At 32.6% G+C, this 20,998-nt stretch overlaps 3 protein-coding genes across 3 annotated transcripts; all 3 read left to right on the top strand.

Annotated features, from left to right (window-relative positions):
- The first annotated feature begins 7,596 nt into the window (after positions 1 to 7,596).
- Positions 7,597 to 14,052, top strand: LOC101265455 (mitotic checkpoint serine/threonine-protein kinase BUB1). Its single transcript, XM_004243766.5, has 14 exons — positions 7,597 to 7,788; positions 7,866 to 8,007; positions 8,223 to 8,380; positions 8,487 to 8,577; positions 10,054 to 10,158; positions 10,241 to 10,328; positions 11,241 to 11,344; positions 11,438 to 11,509; positions 11,593 to 11,682; positions 11,750 to 11,907; positions 12,783 to 12,843; positions 12,911 to 13,045; positions 13,141 to 13,262; positions 13,458 to 14,052. Exons 1-14 carry the CDS (start codon positions 7,715 to 7,717, stop codon positions 13,645 to 13,647), a joined length of 1,590 nt encoding a protein of 529 aa, XP_004243814.1. The 5' UTR covers positions 7,597 to 7,714; the 3' UTR covers positions 13,648 to 14,052.
- Positions 14,053 to 14,499: 447 nt separating this feature from the next.
- Positions 14,500 to 18,702, top strand: LOC101247934 (ADP,ATP carrier protein 1, mitochondrial). The gene is made up of 4 exons (XM_004243318.5): positions 14,500 to 14,748; positions 16,204 to 16,705; positions 17,415 to 17,786; positions 18,202 to 18,702. Exons 2-4 carry the CDS (start codon positions 16,226 to 16,228, stop codon positions 18,499 to 18,501), a joined length of 1,152 nt encoding a protein of 383 aa, XP_004243366.1. The 5' UTR covers positions 14,500 to 14,748; positions 16,204 to 16,225; the 3' UTR covers positions 18,502 to 18,702.
- A 515-nt stretch (positions 18,703 to 19,217) lies between these two features.
- LOC101247631 (leucine-rich repeat extensin-like protein 4) lies at positions 19,218 to 20,722 on the top strand. The gene has a single exon (XM_004243317.5). The coding sequence runs from the start codon at positions 19,415 to 19,417 to the stop codon at positions 20,537 to 20,539; it is 1,125 nt and encodes a 374-aa protein (XP_004243365.1). The 5' UTR covers positions 19,218 to 19,414; the 3' UTR covers positions 20,540 to 20,722.
- The last annotated feature ends 276 nt before the right edge of the window (positions 20,723 to 20,998 follow it).

Raw genomic sequence — 20,998 nt, forward strand, 5'->3', positions numbered from 1 at the left:
TATAGGAACTTTTTTTTTTTGCTTTACATGTTGCGGACGATTTTAAAGAGGACTCCCCATTTATTAGATAGAGAAGATCATCAGGATTTCGCGATCCGCTGCCGAATTTCTTCCAATTCCAGGAGGAGATGTAAAATAGTTAGATCAACTAACAAATTAGCCTCTTTGGACCTAATTTTGTTTAATATATTTATTAATTAAGAAGAAAATATCAATCAAAAGAATATCATTAAATCAGATATCTGTAGTAATGTGTACGTGGCCAGATCTGATTTTGTTTACAGCAATTACAACGTGATAAATTAATTTTAAAAATGGAAGAAAAAATCGAGATTAGGAACATTAACTAATGATTCATTAATTAACTAAATTGTCTTGTTAATACACGATTCAAAAATATGCTTGTCCATCCAAGTATGAAGAATACGAACGAGATTACTCGTTCTTTATCCGAAATCTCGAGTTTAAACTATTCGTATAGAGAAATTCTTGATAGAGAGCACTTCTTCAAATAGGGCCCGACTCGCCCATCATCGATTGAGAGATGGAAAATGTTTTTAAAAATTGAATGAAGAACATAGTTAAGATGACATTCTTAGCTAGTTTACATAATATTTCAACAATTTATGGTAATTATATTGTTAATTTTTTAAATAAAAAATAGAAAATACATTTAAAGTACAAAAAAAAATTTACTCTTTTTTTAAATCAGTTGATTAACAAATTTTTTAAAGGCCATTTAATGTATGTGGAAAAACGATAAGGTTAGGATCCACAAAAGTAAAAATAAATAAATAAATAAACTAGTAGGACAAAAGATAAAAAGGCAAAGGCAAAAAGATCAATAATTTTATCGCATCACAAATTTAAATTAGTATACATCTCATATTTATCTATCCTGCTATATGTATCACAACAAAACATAAAAAAAAAAAAACAATAAGTCTTCGCTATCCTATTATAAATTTGAATTAATCAAAACGTATCGTAAATTTAGAATAAAAATGTAGAAATAATTAATACCATATATTATAAAATGCAGTGATGTAAGATGTCTTTTTAGTTCGAATCCACTTTAAAATGAAGCTTTAATTTTTATATTTCCATGCTATTTTTAGCATCTACCTCAACCACTTTTTTCTTTTTTAACAACATACAAAAAAAATCATCAATAATATGATATTAAAGTAACTGAACTAGTCAACCACTTAAAATTAAGAAGTCAATCTACACATAATCTAATTAATTAAAACCATGCTAAACTAAATTAGTCAATGACTAAGATACGATCTTTAATAGTACTATACTATATATGGTTACTATTATTATTATGTTTATACTATATAGTCACTTTCAAATTACCAGCTTTTCAACTACTTATATAAACATAGACTAGTACGTTCCGTTTTTAACTATATGACAGTATTTAACTGGACATAAAGTAATTTTAGAGTTTGTGAACTTAAAATTAAAGTGTCACATAAAACGAGATAGAGATATATGATCTAACCGGCTGCATTGTTGACAGAAACGTTGGCGGAGTCCAGCAACGACGACGACTTGAGATTTAGCATGATATTCACAGACTTTATGCCTCTTATGGTATTGCTTAGCATCACTTAAATCAACATTACATTTCTCAGCTTGACAACTTCTAATTAATGAAGAAGAAGAAGAAGAATTTGATAATAATTTCTTGTTATTATTTGTTGTGATGATCTTTTTGTTAGTATTTTCACTAGTGGAAATTACTAACAAATCATCATTTTTCTCCATGTATTTTAACTGATTATTAGCTGTTTCCATAGAGAGGGAGAAAAAAAATGATTTACTAAAGTTGATGTGTGAAGAAAAGAAGAAGAAAACAAAGATATATATATATATGTGTGTAATAATATTAAAGTGGGAATTTTTTATTGGAAAAAAAAGGTAGAGAGTGATGTTTATTTAGGACCACGTCCTTTGTGTACGCGTTTTTGTTTTTTTATGAATCTATTTATAAGCTTGGAGGTATGCATCGGAGCGCAACTATATAAGATCGGGGGTTCATTCGAATTACTTTTAAAAGAAATTTATATTATTTATACTTGATTAAAATTGCTTATATATATATATATATATATATATATATACTTTCCCCGTCTGGAATTGTTTGTCATGTTGCGTTTATTGAAAGTCAATTTAACTAATTTTCAAGAGTAAATTAGATTACATTAATTCGATATTTAAAAAAAAATAGATATTCTAAAACTTATGAAAAGGACTATAAATTACAATTTTTGCATATTAATATGATGAAAAAATACTTCTTAAAATGTTAGTTAAAATTTTTATAGTTTGATACTAAAAATAGAAATCATGACAAACAATATCGGACGGAGGGAATATTAGATATGGAATCTCCTTTTACTTTTTCATATGTATATAACTTTTTTATATTTTAAATTATTTAGTGAAATTTCTGACTCAAATACTATGATCGATGATTGCATGAAAGGGAGTCGGTAAAGTAGAAATATCAATTTAATAAAGGGGGAATACAAACTAGTGTTGGTACATGTGTGGGTATGAGAAGCCAAAGAATGATTAAGAAAGCAACATTTGATGGTATTATAGGTTAGTCGATATTTTCATTAAGTGAAATAAAAATATTATTGTCGTATAGTTAAAAAAAAATTTGATGTATAACCTTTTTCCTTCTATAGAGAGGTTGCCCGTTGTGAATCTCACCAAGATATTTATATGATTTTAACGGTAAAAATATAAAGAAGTTATAATGATCTAATATATATTATAGATAAAAAAAAATTATTTATATATAATATTATATAACTTTTAGTCTAAATTTGAACTGGGTGGCTCCGCTATTATGGAAGACAACATCAAATAATAGTATGGTCCAAACACTAATATGACTATAATAATAATAATAATTAATAATAATAATAATATAATATTATTATTATTATTATTATCTTTTCCTGTGATTTTCTATTTTATCATTTTCTGCGTCAACAGTTCTACACTAATTTAAGTATCATAATATTTGAAATTGGTCTGACGTATAATATCTTCAATTGCTTCCAGCTATAGTTGACCTGCTTTATTCCCCAAAATATCAGTTTAACTTTTTTTCCACTTAAAAAAAAACGAATTTATTTATTTTTAAGATACTTTGAGGAATATTAACAAATGAAAATCACTATGTGACAAAAACTAATTTGAATCGAAATAGAAACCATAAATGAGATCAAAATTATAGCCTAATGTTTGTAAATGCTCCAAGTGTAAGCTAGCTAGTTTCAATACATCGTTTTTTCAACACATCTAATAAAATTAGAATAATATATAGAATAGAATAGTTTTTAATCTCGTTAAATGTCGTTTCCTTTTCATATTTCCTTTATTTAGTATTTTCAAGCTTACTTTTCGTTGATGAATAAAAAAGAAATTTACATAAATAAGAATATGTTCTAACGAGTGACAACTCTATCGCTGATAATTTTATGATTGAATAAAAGATCACGAGGATAGTACTTTAATTTCATGTTTCATAATTACCGTTTAAAATTATGAAATTGTTTTTAAAATGTATAATTTATACAATTATCATCAACAGTTGTGTTAAGATGAATAAAAATATTTCTTCCTTAGAACACGTTTTGATTGACTTAAAAGTTCGCCAACCTTGTTTTTAAGTCATTAATAGCTTTTGAAAGTGTTTGACAACGTTAAATAAAATAAAAAAAATTAAAAGTAGGTCCCCTCTACTTCTTTATTTATTTAAAAGTCCTTTAAATTTGACTTTTCTTTTTACTTGAAAGCTACTTTTTCAAATCAATTCAAATGGGCTCTTACTGAGAGGTCTTATTGATTTTTCATTACGTAACACGATATCAAACTAGCTGAGATTCTGATATAAATATCTAACACTAAATGAGAAGAAAAAAAAGAGAGGTATAAATCATATAGTTAAATCAAATTTGTTTAGGAATGTGGAACATTTATACTTTGTTTGGATCATTGTTACCCATTGTTTCATAATGTATTGTATTGTACTCTATTGTATGGTAGATATAATGTTTGGTTAGACTGTATTGTTTGTTGTTGTTTAATAACATTTTAATTGTTTGGTTTGATCGTATCGTACTGTATTGTAATTTATAAATTTACTAAAATATCCTAATTATTCTAGGATAGGAGGTTTGACTAGATTTAAATAATTAAGATAAAGGGTGAAATAATATTTTGAAATATTACGTAAATATATTATTGGAAAAAGAAATTAAGTAACAATGGGTACACACCAAATTGGTTGTTCCATAAAATAGGAATTTTCATTGTTTTTAACAACGAAATTTTACAATACAATATAATACATTTTAAGTAACAATTAAAACAAACATTGTAAGTATAGTAACGATACAATACAATACAATAAAAAACAATGATCCAAACATAGTATAAGAGTTTGATCACCACATTAGCGAGTGATTTACATTTCAATGTAAATTTCAGGCACGACTTTATATATAATCAGACTTTAATAAAAATATATATTAGACACCACATTTTTTTTTTTTTAGAAAAAAGGACATTAGTGATGATTTCATTGTGGGCATCAAATTATTTAAAGATAAAGAGTACATGGTTGGCATTGGGTTGTCTTAGCTACTCGTGAGTGGTGGCCCCCTACTCATCAGTTAAATAAAAATATGTTAAAATTGCACTATCGAGCAGACAGGTTTCGAATGGGAACGATTCTTTGGTTGGGTCATTCCTCTAACGTTGCGAAAATACGAGAACACAATGATTTAATGAGATTTTATTACGTTTAATCTTCGTTATAAAGTAAAAAGAATATTTCACTATGAAAGTATAGAACTGTATATAATATTTCGAATTTTCAACTGTCACATTTTTATGTAGATCTCTAATAGCTTCAAATTTACAATTAATAGTTTCAAATTCTTAATAAAATTTTTAGCTTCGCTATTGTTGATTTTTTCTTATAATTCGACGATATATTTGATGCAATCAAAAATTGAAACGTGGCATTATTGGTGCTTGATGAAGTCTGAAAATTCATGGACTTGTGTCTTTTCAATTGGGTGAGGTACGATTCCTATTGCAGTGGTGGGGATGGGTTTGTTTGGCCCAACAACCCAATTAAAACATTTGGGCCCATTTGATGTACTTCGTAATTTGTACATGTGAATTCTCATGGATAATTGCAAAATATAGCTAGATTTTATGATTTTTTTGAAATGTATTACAATTTTTTTTAAAAAAAATAAATGTAGCAAACTATGTGTATGCACAAAACCTAATCCTAATTGAAATCGAGTGGATAAATGTGGGGTGGGGAGGTTAATTGTATGTGTATAAATGTGTTTTCAAAACAGAAATTGGATGTATGTAGTTATGTATGATAAATTATGATAAATCATATGTATATGTTATGTATTCCTAAGTTATATGAGCACAATATTGGCCAACTGAAAAATCGATGAACAAGTAAGGACGGGGTAAATAATGACGGGATATAAACGCCGATGAGCAAGTGAGGTTAGGATGGACAATAACGATATAAATTTTTTAGATACGTGCATATACATATATATATATATATATATATATATATTATATTTGCAATTGTTTAGAAGTACCAATACAAAGAGTAATAAGTGAATAAAATACGTTACATTACTAATTCTAAAGCTTGCACTATATTACAGGTCGGACCCACTAGTCACTTATCATTTTTAATTTCTTTTGTTAATTGAAATAAAGGAAGAGATTACCAAAAATTAAAAAAAGAAGATTAATAGAGATTGTTGAATTGGGTAGGGGTGTGCATCGGTCGGTTCGGTTCGATTTTATGTGTTATCAATTTCGTTTATCGGTTTTCGATTTTTAAATATGCTAAACCAATAACAAACCAATAAGATATTCTTTATCGATCTTTTATTATTATCAATTTAGTTTTCGGTTTACCTTTACCCAATAAAAATTTCCGTAAAATATTATATCTCTTTTCATTTCTCTAAATGTTTTGATATGGTGAAACAAGAGAGATAATGAGAAATGCATCAATAAGAGAAAATATAATATGAATGTTATAATTACATGTTACCATCAAAACATATTATGAAATTTTTTTATGTTAATCAGTTTACGGACCTTTACAAACTTGCAAATTGCTACAAGCTACGATCACAAACTAAAACAAAAAATAGTCTAACAAGACTAAAATTAAAATCAAATAACTACAATTGTAAACCTTTTACTTTAATATTTAGATTTTGAGTAAACAGTAAAAACTAGTAAAGCGGTCTAGCGTGAAGTTGGTAGAATACTAATAATTTGATATAGTTATAGTGTCTAATAATATATTAAATAATTAAAAAGGGTAAAATTATAAATTGTTACCATACCCAATAACCCAATAGTAAAAATCAATACCAAATTAATTACCCAATAATTTTTTAATAAACCCACTAAAAATTTAATAACCTTATTATCCAATAATATTTTTTTCAATTTAATTTATCGATCAATTTAATTTTTACACACACCTAATATTCCTAATATTGGGTTTCATATAATTTAACGATAATTGATACAAATCAAATTAATCAATCATTGTTGAAACAAAGCCACATGTACATTAAAGCATCGTTGTCTTGAGGATAGAATATTAATTAATTAATTATGAAGTTATAACTAACAAAGTGTGATTTGATTAATTTTATACGCACATCATGTGAAAAAGTTTTGGTTAAAACTATCGTTGAAGTATGAGCTAAACCTAAAGTACATCCTTATATTATATAAGTGAACAAAAAATATTCTTGAACTATTTAAAGAGTTGCAAGATTCATCCTTTTATCTGATTTAAGAAATTAACATTGCCAACAAAAAAAGTATCAAGTCGAATGAATATATGTGCAAGGTTATGCTAGTCAAATTAGGTGATTTTTTATTTTAGGAATTGAGAATTTAAATCATATTTAGACAAAATACATTCAAATTCTAAATATTCTTTGTAAAAATATAGGCAAATACTACTCTAACTTCAAAATTTTTAAATAAAGTAATTTTTTTTTTATTTTCATAACAAAATGCCTATTTCGCTAAATTTTAAGCATTTTTGTGCATTATTTAAAATGTAAATTGGTATTTGGTTGTAGATATATTAGATACGTTCTAAATATTTTATTAAAAAAAATCTCTAAATATTTGGACGTAATATTTTTGAAATGATTTTTTTTTAAAAAATAATCTTTCTAACCATTGAAATTTGAGAGTATTATTGATGCAAGTCAATTTACTTGATGATGCAAAAAAATATATAAATTAACAACACTCAAATTTAGATTCTGAAAATTGAAGATTCATCTTCTATCTATATTCTTATTTTTCTTTTAGCTAACTTTGATGTTTTCGTCGTGGTCAAAACATGATCAATTAAATTATTTTTTTATTGATTCTATCATTTTCTTAATAAAAATATACTGAGGGACGATTCCTGCTATTTTTTTTTTGAATATTATAAGAATGTATTTTGTTTACTTATATAATATAAGGATGTTGGAGAAATATTTTAGTCCGAAACTCACAACAAAATTCAAATACATTGTATTCCCGCCCGTTTCATCTCCCTGAACCAGTAGGACAATTTTTCATTTTCCGGCGAGTGAGGCTGAATCAGATGGCAATGGCCGTCATTTCAAAAAATCAAAGCAATACAACTAGCTCCGACGACCCGTTATTGCCTTGGTTATGGTACCTTTTTATCTTATTTTCTCCCAAAATTTGCATTTGTACTCGTTCAATTGTTTATGTTATGCCCTAATTCGTAGGTCAATTGAGAAATCACTGAAAGAGCGAACGTCAATTGATGGAAGAGATCTGCATGAGCTTTGCTCGAACTGCATCAGTACCTTTAAGAACAATCCTCGGTACCGAAACGACGTCAGATTTCTCAAGATTTGGTTCCTATATGTAATAAATCCTATCTCCCTTTTGTTTTTCCTGTATTGATTTCTTTATGTATATGTTTAACCTAGTGATGTGAAGTGTTTGGGCAAAGGTATATTTGGGATTTTGAGTTAATTGGTGTAGAGTGTACACTACTTTCGTGATAAAGATGCACTTTGTATACAAGTGATGTGAAATGTTTGTTGCTTTATCTGATCTAGTGGTCGCTTGTGTTTCAGATGGATAGCAGTTCGAATCACGAAAGCATATATAGAGAAATTGAGCAGAATAAGATTTGTCTGTTCAATTCTTTGCTTTACGAGACATATGCGTTATTCCTAGAGGCAAAAGGGAGGTTAATTGATGCATTTCTCATTTACCATTTGGGAATTTCAAGGTTACATATTCTCTTTTGTAGGATCATAATTCTTTATGCATGTCAGCACATGTCTGCGTTTGTATTATATGACATTAAATTCATGAACTTTGGACTCTGGTTTTAGGAATGCTGAGCCTTTGGGCAGATTGAAGAAGGCACAAGTGTTGTTTCTTGAGAGAATGTCTGAGAAAGTAACAGCTGGTTCATTACAGAAGGTATGTTTGGTTCTTTTTCAGAATCTGTGCCAACTGGGACAAGGTGTGATAATGTTATAAGTGTAGAGTTAGGTCTTTGGAATTGGTGATGCTGGATTCAGTAATCAAGCTATTACCTAGAAAGGAACTGCTGAACTTCAATGAGATAAATCATTTATCTTGGCTTAAATGCATAAAGGACATTTTAAGGCTTCATGCTTGGATTTTCTTGTTATGCAGATTAGGACCAAATCTCTGACATCTATTCAGCTATCTGCATTTCCAGCTTTCTTAGTTCTTGTTCAATCCATACTGCATAAATGAAACATAGATAGTGATGTGAATATCAGTTTTTTCTGCTTCCAGCTAAAAATATAATGCTAACTCTTAATATTCCAGACAAGTAGATTTGGTCGGTTGATGAGTTCCATTTAGTTGATAGCTCATATGATATATCAAATGATCAATGAATGTGATATAACAATTAACCATCAGAGCTTTGACCTAGATGACAGAAGGGAATGGTTTCATTTATAGAGTTCTAGTCGCCTATCAATATCGTGTAGCTTCAATAAATTCCATCATCACTATGCCATCTGATAAAAAAGGAACATTTAGGACCATCTGATAAATTGAAAACTCAGCTTCTAAAAAGTCTTAAGACTTAATAGACACCCAAAAGGCTAAAGCTACTTAAAAGTATTGAGATATTAACCACCTTGTTGGAATCTTACCAGTATTGGTAAGTTGAGCATTTTTACATTTGAAATTTGAGCCCTAATGATTTTAAATTATATAATGTGTTTTCTGGTAACTTTAAGTATCTGCAGACTTCTCAAATCTGCAATGTCATATGTTGTTAGAATATGTTCATTATCAGAGAGTCAACAAGTGCTGATAAAGCAAGTCAAGTGTTGACTTTTGTCACGATGAATATTTAGCATCCATTTTATGATTGTCTTGCTCTTTAGTAATTAGTCAAGTTTATTTGTCAAAGAATTTCTATGTTTGCTTTCAGACACCCTATTACATCATACAACACATTCTAATTTCAGTGCCAAGAATGTTATTAGTCATATTTAATCTATTCTTTACCCAAAGTTAACACCCTTTAGATCTGTCAAGTTTCTAACATCCAGATAAGCTGGCCTAAAATCTTCAAGTTGAATATCAAGTGGTAAGATTGTAGGATAGTCACTGTACTTCATTTCCGTTGGGAGCCTTCAAGTTCATTTGCCCATTTCGTTGATTCTATTTACATGCATAATTAATTTCATGTTGCCTCTAGGCTATCTTTGTTGCTTATCACAGTCTTTTCTTTCAAACTGTGAGATTCTGATGTACCAGAGTTCTACAATCTCTTTTCATTTTCTCTTGTTTTGGAATACTTATGGACTATTTATCATGTTGTCTGTTATTTCAATTCTTACTCTTTTATTCCATGTGTTTAGTTGACACAGGATTATATTATTGATTTATTTATGCATCATCACGTAGATGGACATTGTGTCGGAGAATGGTGGATCTTGTGTCAATCCATGGGTGATCTCAACAATTAAAAATCTGTTGCAGAAGAAGAATACTGAGATAATAAGATATGATGTGAGATTGCTCAGAAGCATTTAATGAAACTATTTTACATGTTAACAGCAATTCGTGATAGCTACATGTGAACTTTCATCAGGGATACCATCCAAGCAAAAAGGCGTATTCAGGAAAGGTAGCACTGTCAACTTTGCAGAAATCTGCCAGGAATAAAACTATTGATATAGGTAAAAATTCTTGTTTCTTAGTCTATAATGGCTACATAGTATTCGATGCTCACTGACAGTTGCAGAGATTAAGATGACGGCAAAGTTGGGACTGGTCTTGGCCCTTGGGGCAACACATCTTCTAAATGTCCTGCAGTGACCATGGAGGACTGAGGTCTCTTGGGACTAGTACCTTGATACTTGGGTCTGACCCGCAATATATACACTAGTATTTTATGCCTTGGTTTGTTTAGCATGTATGCCCTTCACAATTACCCCTTGAATTGTTTTCTCTAGACGCTCTTGAAAATTTTAAACAAACATCACCTAATTCAGACACATCATAAGTTTGAATTGGATATACATATATTTTTCATAACTTTCCCCCATCTTTTCTTCCCTCACAATTTTTTGTGTGATTAAAGGTGGTATGGATATTATTAAGCTCTTTTAAATGAGATGCTTACTGGGTATCTATTAGATAATAAAAAGAGAGCCAGAGGAGTGTTATCGAATGTTATCACTAGATGTAGAGAGCTCATTCATTCCTTATGGTATCTGTTGTAGTTTGGTGGATATCAACTCCAGTAGGGAGAGGTGGCAGAGGCCTAAATCCACCCCCATCAACTTGAAGAGTGAAAGCATGGTGCCTAAGAGTTACTTATTGCACTTTCTGCTTTACAACAATAACAACATTCTCAGTGTAATCACACAAGTGGGGTCTAGGGAGGGTAGAGTGTATGCAGACCTTATCTTTACCTCGTGGAGATAGAGAGACTGTTTTCGGAAGATCCTCGGCCCAATTGCACTTTCTGCCTTAAATTTTGGAAATGGAATTTTATGATAAAATCTGATGAATTCAGTTGTCTATAGACATGAACATGAACTTGGTGTGCTGTCAGCTAAATGTGTCTCATCGTGGAATGGTTTCAGGTGGATACAGCTATCAGATCAAGGGATGTGCAGGTCAGGGAGGATTTGCTCAAGTATTTAAAGCATGTTGTGATGGTAATCCAGATGAGGTTGTCGCACTTAAGGTGAAATAATAGTTTATCCTTATTTCCCTTCATGAGGAATTCTGACACTGGAAATGTCCTCACGTTTCTTTTTTATATTATTGATCTCTGCAGATTCAAAAGCCAGCTTTCCCGTGGGAATTCTACATTTATCGTCAACTGGATATGAGAATTCCTGAAAAAGAAGTATGTAGTATGGAAAATAGACTATATATTGGTGTATGCTGGTTAGGAAAATGGTACTGATTTGTTTTATTCTTATTCACCAGAGGTTAAGCTTTGGGTATGCCCACAGATTGCATCTATATTCGGACTACAGCATACTTGTTTCTGACTTCCTGGCTAATGGCACACTTCAGGTAGGTGTCTGTTGATCTTTCACCTTCAACTTGAATGATATGATTCCCTGACTTGAGCACTTTGCAGGATGCAATCAATTCCAATGTTGTGCTTGGTGGGGCCATGGAGGAAGTATTATGCATTTATTACACCATTGAGATGCTCTGCATTTTAGAAATTTTGCATGATACCCGGATTATTCATGGCGACTTCAAACCAGATAATCTTCTGATTCGTTATGCAAGGTAACTGAAGCCTTCATTCCACTTATAAACATGAAAGATATTTACTCCTAGTTCTATGCTAAAGCCTTACATGTTAATACTTGATCAATAGGGCATAGTTAACCAGAGAGTGTCTGCATCGTACAACTTCTACAGTTTACACACTTTTTGGTTCTCTTATCCTTCTGAAAAAGTGTAATTGGTAGGACTGATACCTTTTGAATTCCATCGGACAGGATAAGATGTTGCATACATTGGCATGAGGTTGCAAAATCTGTCCTTGTAGGTTGCTTACAGTTTCTGTTGTTTATATGGGTTAACGAAGAAAAAGAAATCCATGGTTCTAAATGTCTTCAAAGTTACCTTCAGGTCAAGTTTTCTATGGTTTCTTGATGTCAATTTTATGAGAGGGTTGCTGTTAATGTTTGCTTCTATATGGAGTTCTATTTTTCACTACAATTTCTTAAACAACAGATTAGAATGAAATATTTGAAATGCTTTTGAGCAATAGTTATTTTTGCATCTCAAGGTTTAAAGGGAGAGAACTCTTGATATCTATTAATGAACTCCCAGGAAGCCTTCCGAGTATCTCAGATGAAAACTTCTGCTGACCCAATTTAAGTGCCCTAATTTTATCTAAAAGTGGTTTTTTAAGGTGAGATATAAATTATATTTTATTCAATGGAGCAGAGTGTATATTGAGGGTTTATATTGCCAACTACAAATAGTTTGGGTTTGAGGCATAGTAGTATTTAAATAAGGAAATACTTACTCTTTACTTTGGGAAATTGGACCAAGTTTAGGACTATTCAAAATATCATTTTATTGTTGACTGTGAAAATAGAGTAGTTTAGGGGTATCTCTCTAATGAAGTATATGCTATCGTGCCTGTTCAGGGACAATCTGGCAGATGACGTGGAAAATTTTCGTCACCGTACTGGTTCATGGAGGGAACAGGTATTTCTACTCATTTTGTGTTGGTAATAATGAAACATTGGCAGACTATCACAGTTTTATTTTCCAGGGACTTAGCCTTGTTGACTGGGGACGGGGTATAGACCTGAGTCTTTTCCCTGACCAGACCGAGTTTATAGGGGACAGTCGAACTTCTGGTTTCCGCTGCATCCAAATGCAAGAACAAAAACCATGGAAGTATCAGGTAAATGCCTTTCAGGATCTAGCAACTTTATAGTCCAGATGAATAAACTGGTGCCGAGTGGAAACTAGATTTTTGATATCTAATGGTGATACCAGGTGGATGCATATGGCCTCTGTGTTATTGTACACATGATGCTTCACAATTCATATATGGAGATTGAGAGAAGACCTTCTCCCCATGGTGGCCATAGTTATCAACCTAAGTTGCCTTTTAAGCGGTATGTCTTTGCTCCACTGCCTGTTTGCTGGTATATCTAGTGTCCATATAATTAATGCTTGCATCGTCTTCTAAGTTTGAAATTTCCGATGGTTTGGTATATACTAATATCAAGTCATTATGGTCCTCACGAAATGGAAAATTCCAGTTGCTTATTGTTATGTAATATCTTTCATATTCTCCATTCTGCTTTCAGATACTGGAAAGTTGAACTCTGGAAGAACCTATTCACCACGTTACTTAACATAGACCACACTGAAGATCATAAGAACATGTTGAAAAGCTTGAGGGAATCATTCCAGGATTATATGTACTCAAATCCTCAGCTGATTAAAAAGCTTAGGCAGTTGCTGGCAAAGCAAAAAACTTCCTTATGTTCTTCATAGAGACGGTCTGTAGAAAAATGCGCCCTGAAGCAGTTCAATGTGTCAAAGCCTCATTGATTTACGAAACTGTATACGTTCATGCTGATATATCAAGGCGTTGTGGGGATTGGCCTACAAAGCTTAATGATATTCATGAATCTGCAGAACTGTAGTTGCTGCTGTCCCCGTCTTTCCGAAATTATTTTTCAGGAAAGATAGGCTAGACTTGTATGTGTCATTTGTATCCAAAAACAACATATAACTGGTGTTGTTAACATTTGAATTCCTATGTGACTTGCAATTGAGTAGGAAGCAAACTTCTACTGATCAGATATTGTAACTGTATTCGCTACAATGTGAAACTTTACTTGGAACTTCTCCAATAATTTATGTTAATTTTGGGACAACTCCCAAGTGTTATCTTCATTTCAATTTATAAAAGGTTTCATCTGTTTTGGGCTGTTATATGTATCTAATTAATTTTTAAGTAGTATGATAATATCTCCTTCCAATATCCTTAATACAATACATAAATAGAAAAATTGTATTATATAATTTAATTTGTGTTAAAGTCAAATACGAGTTTATAAAATTCACAAGTAACCTATTTGTCAATAAAGATACAAATTTTATAAACAAAAACACTAGGTAATTTTTTCTCATATGTTTAAGCTTGATGAATCAAATTACTTATGCCGATGAGAGATAACATGTTCTTGTAAAATAGGAATTATGAAGTTTTAAATTTAAATTTTTACAGAAATTAAAATTATTAGGTGACGTAATTTCTGTAAATGAGTCATAGTTCCACGTGAAATTAGTTAAGCGACCCGTATGACATGATTATACTAAATATTAAAAAGAGAAAAAGATATAGAACTTAGTCTCAGCGCCACCATAATAGACTATGGATGACTATAAAAATAGTAGTGTTGAATGAAGCACGAAAATGGCAGTTAGTATAATATTGGCGGAGAAAGAGGGTCAGATGAGTCAAATAATTTGGAAACCCTAGTCCTCTGTAGCTTCTAGAAACTCCATTTTGCTAAAATACTCACTCAGCTTCATTGGAAAAATATTACTTCCTCAGAGCTGGGAACGAAACCTCTCGCACTCTCTCAGGTATCGTTTTTCACTCTCTCTACACGTAGAAACACCTAATACTGTGTGTAAATGTTGCTAATATGAATTTTGTTTACTTGTCAACTTTATCGGATCAGTAGATCAGTTGATCGTCAAGTTCATGAATTTTTGTTAGGAAAAGTTGAGTACTGATGTCTTTACTATGCAATTGTGATTTGCTGTGTTGTTGTATGATTGACGGATCATAGTTATCCCGTTGGCGATTGGTTGTTTATTGAGTGAGTTATGTAGTTTGGTTCAGCAGAGTTGAGATCATTTCTCATTTGCTTTTTCTATGATTAGTTTTGAGATTTGATACTTTCTGACTTGAGTTTGGATTTTGAAAATGAAAATATATTTGTTTTTATCCATGGTATTGGTAAATATCTTGGTTGTTTATGTATAATCTGCATGTTCAGGGATGTTGTAGCTACATAGACTTTAGCACACCCTTCGTCGGAAAAATTATACTGTTAATACAAAGTGGTGAAATAACGTATTCTAGACACCCTTAACACAACAAGGTATTGTAGCCTAGTGGTTTAAGGTGCCTTGAAAGAGCCAATACTTTAAGTGTTTGTGAGTTAAATCTCTTTTCAATTTTTTTATGTATATTACGTACGTTTTTCCAAATTTTTTCATGTATATTACATAGTTTAATTTTAAAATTTCTAGTGCACTCATTCATCCAAAAGAAAAAAATGTACTCGTGTACAATTTCTAGACACCTTTCGTGAAATTTCTGGCTACGCTAAACCACTGTGCATGTTGAGGTGACGTTCTGGTGTTAAATTACTACATATTTATCTATTAAGATGGAAGGTTAGTAGGTAGCAGTACGTTGTATTTGTAGTTTTGCTCTGTAGTATCTTGTCCTTCGATTTTTTTTTTGCTCTATGTTGTTTCTTGTACCTTGATCATTGTATTGTTTTGTTGTAGTTCCCATTTTGTTACGATCTGGTGTTTCTTGTACTTCCATTACTTCTCTTTTTGGATTGTTTTTTTTGAGTTGAGGGTCTATCGGAAACAACCTCTCTACTTCTGAGTTAGAGGTAAGGTCTTCGTGCAATCTACTCTCCGCAGATCCCATTTTGTAAGACTACGCTGGGTATGTTGTTATTGTTGTAGTCCCTTGTTTCTCAGATCCAAAGTATTTACCTGATTCCTTTGTTGATTTCTGTCAATACACAGTAATTGTCAAGTATCTATTTCTAAGTGCGTTCTTGTTGAATTATTTAGTAAATATTCTATTGTGTTTGCTTAGAATTCCTGCGAGGATGTGCTTTTATAGTTAAGGGTTTGACTGCTTAGTGATTAAATATCTGTATTCCAGTTTTTGAACTGAAAGCTCCACAGTGTAGCTTAATTATTTGGTTCCTTGCTTATAGGAAGCTTCCCTGCTCCACTATTTGTATTTTTAGGAATTACTTCAGTTACTATTTTTCTTCTTTGCAGGTCACTGTGTTGATATACAAATATGGGGGATGGTTCAGCACCTCCAACTGCATTTCAGAAAATACATGGGCATTCACACCTCTTCTCTCTAATATCTCCCCACACACATTCTAAGTATACTGGTTCATACAACATGACTGGTGGATATGTCAATGAAATTCTACGGGGTGCTTGTATGACGAATTGCCAAGCCGCTAATCTGGAAGTCCGTCAATTGGGAAATATTCTCATACAGGCCCCATCTGAAGAGAAGAAAGCTAACAGTTTCGTCGTGGATTTTCTTATGGGAGGGGTTTCTGCTGCAGTGTCTAAGACAGCTGCAGCTCCAATTGAGAGAGTCAAGCTTTTGATTCAGAATCAGGATGAGATGATAAAGGCTGGTAGACTTTCTGAACCTTATAAAGGGATTTCTGACTGCTTTGGTAGAACTATCAAGGATGAAGGCGTCCTTGCTCTTTGGAGAGGCAATACTGCAAATGTCATCAGATACTTCCCCACTCAGGTTGATTAACCTTACTTTCTGTTGGTTGACCCCTATTGATTGTCTACAATGTAGCCTGCTACTTAACTTTTTCATCACACTTGGGGAGCACTTCCCTGCTTTTTGATTTTTGTTCAAAGATTGTTGTTATTTACCTACAAGGCTGTTATTAAGATAACACTAAAACAAAATATAGAACATGTGAACTAGTTTTGCCATCATTACTTCGAACATTTTACTTTTATTGTTGTAATGATTTAGAGACCCTGGTTGCTGGTAAACTTTATTGTGTCTAACAAGGATAAGCCCTGGATTTGAATACATTTTTCCAGCATTCTGAAAGTGCTTTGATTCATTTGTTATTATGATAGTGCTGAAACTTTATGCATCTCTCCAGATGTGTATTGTCAAAAAAGCTAACAGAGGAAGACTTGAGGGTATCATCGGTACATTTGAGTAGTTTAAACAATTACATGGACATGGATCATCACTACATCATCTTGTGTCCTTAGGGATCATTAATTTCTGCATTTCTTTCATTAGTTAAAATTTTCTTTATTGTAATATTGTTCAACTTTATAAATCTCTCTAGTGATGTGCACTGCCTAATAAAGAAAAAAAAGACGACTTGAAAGTAGCATAGGCACATTTGAGTAGTTAAAATTTGTGGTCACTATTGCAACATTTTTCGTCCTTCAGATTTATTAATTCCTGAATATGTTTTTTGCAGGCCTTGAATTTCGCTTTCAAAGATTACTTTAAAAGACTCTTTAATTTCAAGAAAGACAAGGATGGCTACTGGAAGTGGTTTGCAGGAAACTTGGCATCTGGTGGTGCTGCTGGTGCCTCATCCCTTTTATTTGTGTATTCTTTGGATTATGCAAGAACACGCCTTGCTAATGATAATAAGGCTGCAAAAAAGGGTGGTGAGAGGCAGTTCAATGGTTTGGTTGACGTTTACAGGAAAACTCTTAAGTCAGATGGTATGGGGGGGCTTTACCGTGGATTCACCATCTCATGTGTGGGCATTATTGTTTACCGTGGTCTGTACTTTGGAATGTATGATTCACTTAAACCAGTACTTCTAGTCGGTGACATGCAGGTATCGGAAATCCTAATTCTGATTCAATTTCATTTTATTTTATAAATTCATACCTTAAGCGCACACATTTCATATGCTGGATTCTTTTGTTCTTTTGACACACTTTAAACCCCCACCCCACACGCGCTCTCACAACTTCACCAAATATTTCTGTTGTTTCTCCTCCCTTTCGTCAATGATGTATTATCCATATGTAGAAGTTTATCATTTGAGATATCAATACATATTTTTCATGATTTGGTGATTCAAACCATTTCACTACATGCATATGACTTATGTATGATCAGTCCCTCATCTGCTCGGGTCATACCGTCAATATTTAGAACTGATGGATGATCTCTATTTCTAGTAGCTTTAGTTTCCGTGCGATAGTGTGGCTGGTATAACACTACTGCAATATTCTGTTTTTTTACAGGATAGTTTTTTTGCGAGTTTCTTGCTGGGATGGGGTATCACTATTGGTGCTGGTTTGGCTTCTTACCCAATTGATACAGTGCGTAGAAGAATGATGATGACTTCTGGAGAAGCAGTCAAGTACAAGGGTTCAATGGATGCATTTTCTCAGATTGTTAAGAATGAAGGCACTAAATCCCTGTTCAAAGGTGCTGGAGCAAACATTCTACGTGCTGTTGCTGGTGCAGGTGTCCTAGCCGGGTACGATAAGCTGCAGCTTATTATGTTTGGAAAGAAATATGGGTCAGGTGGCGGTGGCTAATCTAATATGGTGATGAATGATAATGACGAAAACTGTCTTTTGGTTGTGTAGATTTCCTTGATTGTCCGGTGCTTTTGAATAATTTTCCCAAACTATGTCACACTGGTTGGCATTCTCTTGAAAGTTTATTCTGGAACAGTATTTTCTTGTTTTATAGTTGCCTTTTATGCAGAAATTGTTATAAAATTTTACTTTCTGCTACTTCTTAGCAAGACCTACACAGCCGTCGTAAGTAGTTATATCAGTCTAGAGTAAATTATCAGGTTTGATTCAAGTGTTCAAATCATCGAAAACATTTAAGAGAAGTAATAACAGGCTAGCTGAACGATAGTGCATACTGAGATTAACCATAGGATTTCTTGGCTGTCCTAGGATAAGATTTAATCCACCGTTCAACTAGAGAATATAGTTGTAGTTGTACCAGTTAATGAGAACTCTCCTAGCCGAGGGCTCTTATCACCTTAAAACTTTGTTGAAACAAAGTCATTTGCTTTAACTTCAAGTTAAGATCCTGTTCTTACCTATACTGTGTCCTTATACAATCCCACTTCAAACAACTGAGAAAGCTACCTGTAAGGAGGGAAGTCTATGTCATTCACATCCCCTTAACTCTAACTTTATCTGCAAATATCATGATCATTGTTAACGTTGAATTTGCCCATCTTGTTGATGGATCTAGAATCCAAGATGTGAGAACATGTAAAAAAGACATCATTATGTTGGCTGCTATTTCTTAGAGTAGTTAGGTTGCTGTTATTTCAGTTGTTGTGTAAAATGCGCTGTGGATGTAGTAGTTATATCATTAGCCAAAGGACCTTAAAAAGTATTTGAAAATGAAAGGATGTCTCACCTTATAAAAACCAAGTAGAGGCTGTTGGTTGAGTAATGCTTGCATTACTAGTCATCAACAAAAATGGCTTCATTTTCCTTTCCCATTACCACTACTGCCTTTGTTATCTTGCTTCTAAGTCTTACCTCCAATGTGTTCAACAACTCAGCAGCCAAACACAGCCATTCCTCCTCCGGTAAGGGCATAAAAAACCCTAGGCTGCAAAAAGCCTACATTGCTCTCCAAGCTTGGAAACGTGTTATCTACTCTGATCCTAACAACTTTACTTCTACTTGGGTTGGCCCTTCAGTCTGCAACTACACTGGCATATATTGCGCGCCATTCCCTAATAACACCAAAGTCCAAGTTGTTGCTGGCATTGATCTGAACCATGCTGATATAGCCGGTTTCCTACCTGAGGAACTCGGCCTTCTCATTGACTTAGCGTTGCTGCACCTAAACAGCAACCGCTTCTGTGGAATCCTCCCACTCTCTTTATCCAACCTCACTCTTTTGCATGAGCTTGATCTCAGTAACAACAGATTCGTAGGACCTTTTCCTAACGTTGTCCTCTCTCTGCCTTCCTTGAAATATCTTGATCTTCGCTACAACGAGTTTGAAGGGCCATTGCCTCCTCCACTCTTTAGCAAAGATCTCGATGCTATTTTCGTTAACAATAATCGTTTATCTAATGTGATCCCTTCAAATTTAGGATCAAGCTCTGCTTCTGTTGTGGTTTTTGCTAATAACTACTTTGGAGGATGCTTACCACCTAGCATAGCCAACTTTGCAAACACCTTAGAAGAGTTGCTCCTAATTAATACAAGCTTATCAGGTTGTTTGCCTCCTGAAGTGGGATTTTTATACAAGTTAAAAGTTCTTGATGTGAGCAACAACAAGTTAGCAGGGACAATACCTTATACTATTTCTGGTTTAGCTCACTTAGAGCTACTAAATTTAGCACATAACATGTTTACTGGAACTGTACCAGAGGGAATATGTGTATTACCTAAGCTCTCAAACTTCACATTCTCTTATAACTATTTTTGTGAGGAACAAGGGATTTGCAGCAACTTGACATCAAAGGGTATAGTTTACGATGATCGTCAAAACTGTTTGCCAGAAAAGCCTCTTCAGAGAAGCAAGAAGGAATGTGATGCTGTGAATGAGCATCCCATTGACTGTTTAGCATTTCATTGTGGCACTTGATCATGTGTTGGTTCTACTGAAAATATGACAAATTAGTACTAGCTTGAGTTTTCCTTGATTTCTTTTTCTTTTTTTTTCAAATTTAGTAGCCAATGTGAAAAAGGAATAAAGTCAATAGTAATTCTGTAAATATGGTGTGTGATGAAGTTTTTTTTTTATATATATACATGTTGGTAATTTAACTATGATGCTGTTCCAAACAATGATTCTCCTTGAAATTTCATATTTTTTTCATTTTGGTTTCAATTTTATCTGTTACTACTTGCATATCAACTAGATGCAATTGTGTATTGCAAATGTGGATTTGTAACATGAAGTTTATTCATGTTTGGTTGGGATAGAATCGCAGGATAACTTGCTCCGAGATTTAGTTACCCTAGGATTATATTATAATGTTATTTTGTCCCATCGAGGGTGAATAACAATTCTGAGATAACTTGTTCTCCAACCAACGGAGCA

This window comes from Solanum lycopersicum, chromosome 7, assembly GCF_036512215.1.
Source record: "Solanum lycopersicum chromosome 7, SLM_r2.1".
NCBI classification, from domain to species: Eukaryota; Viridiplantae; Streptophyta; class Magnoliopsida; order Solanales; family Solanaceae; genus Solanum; species Solanum lycopersicum.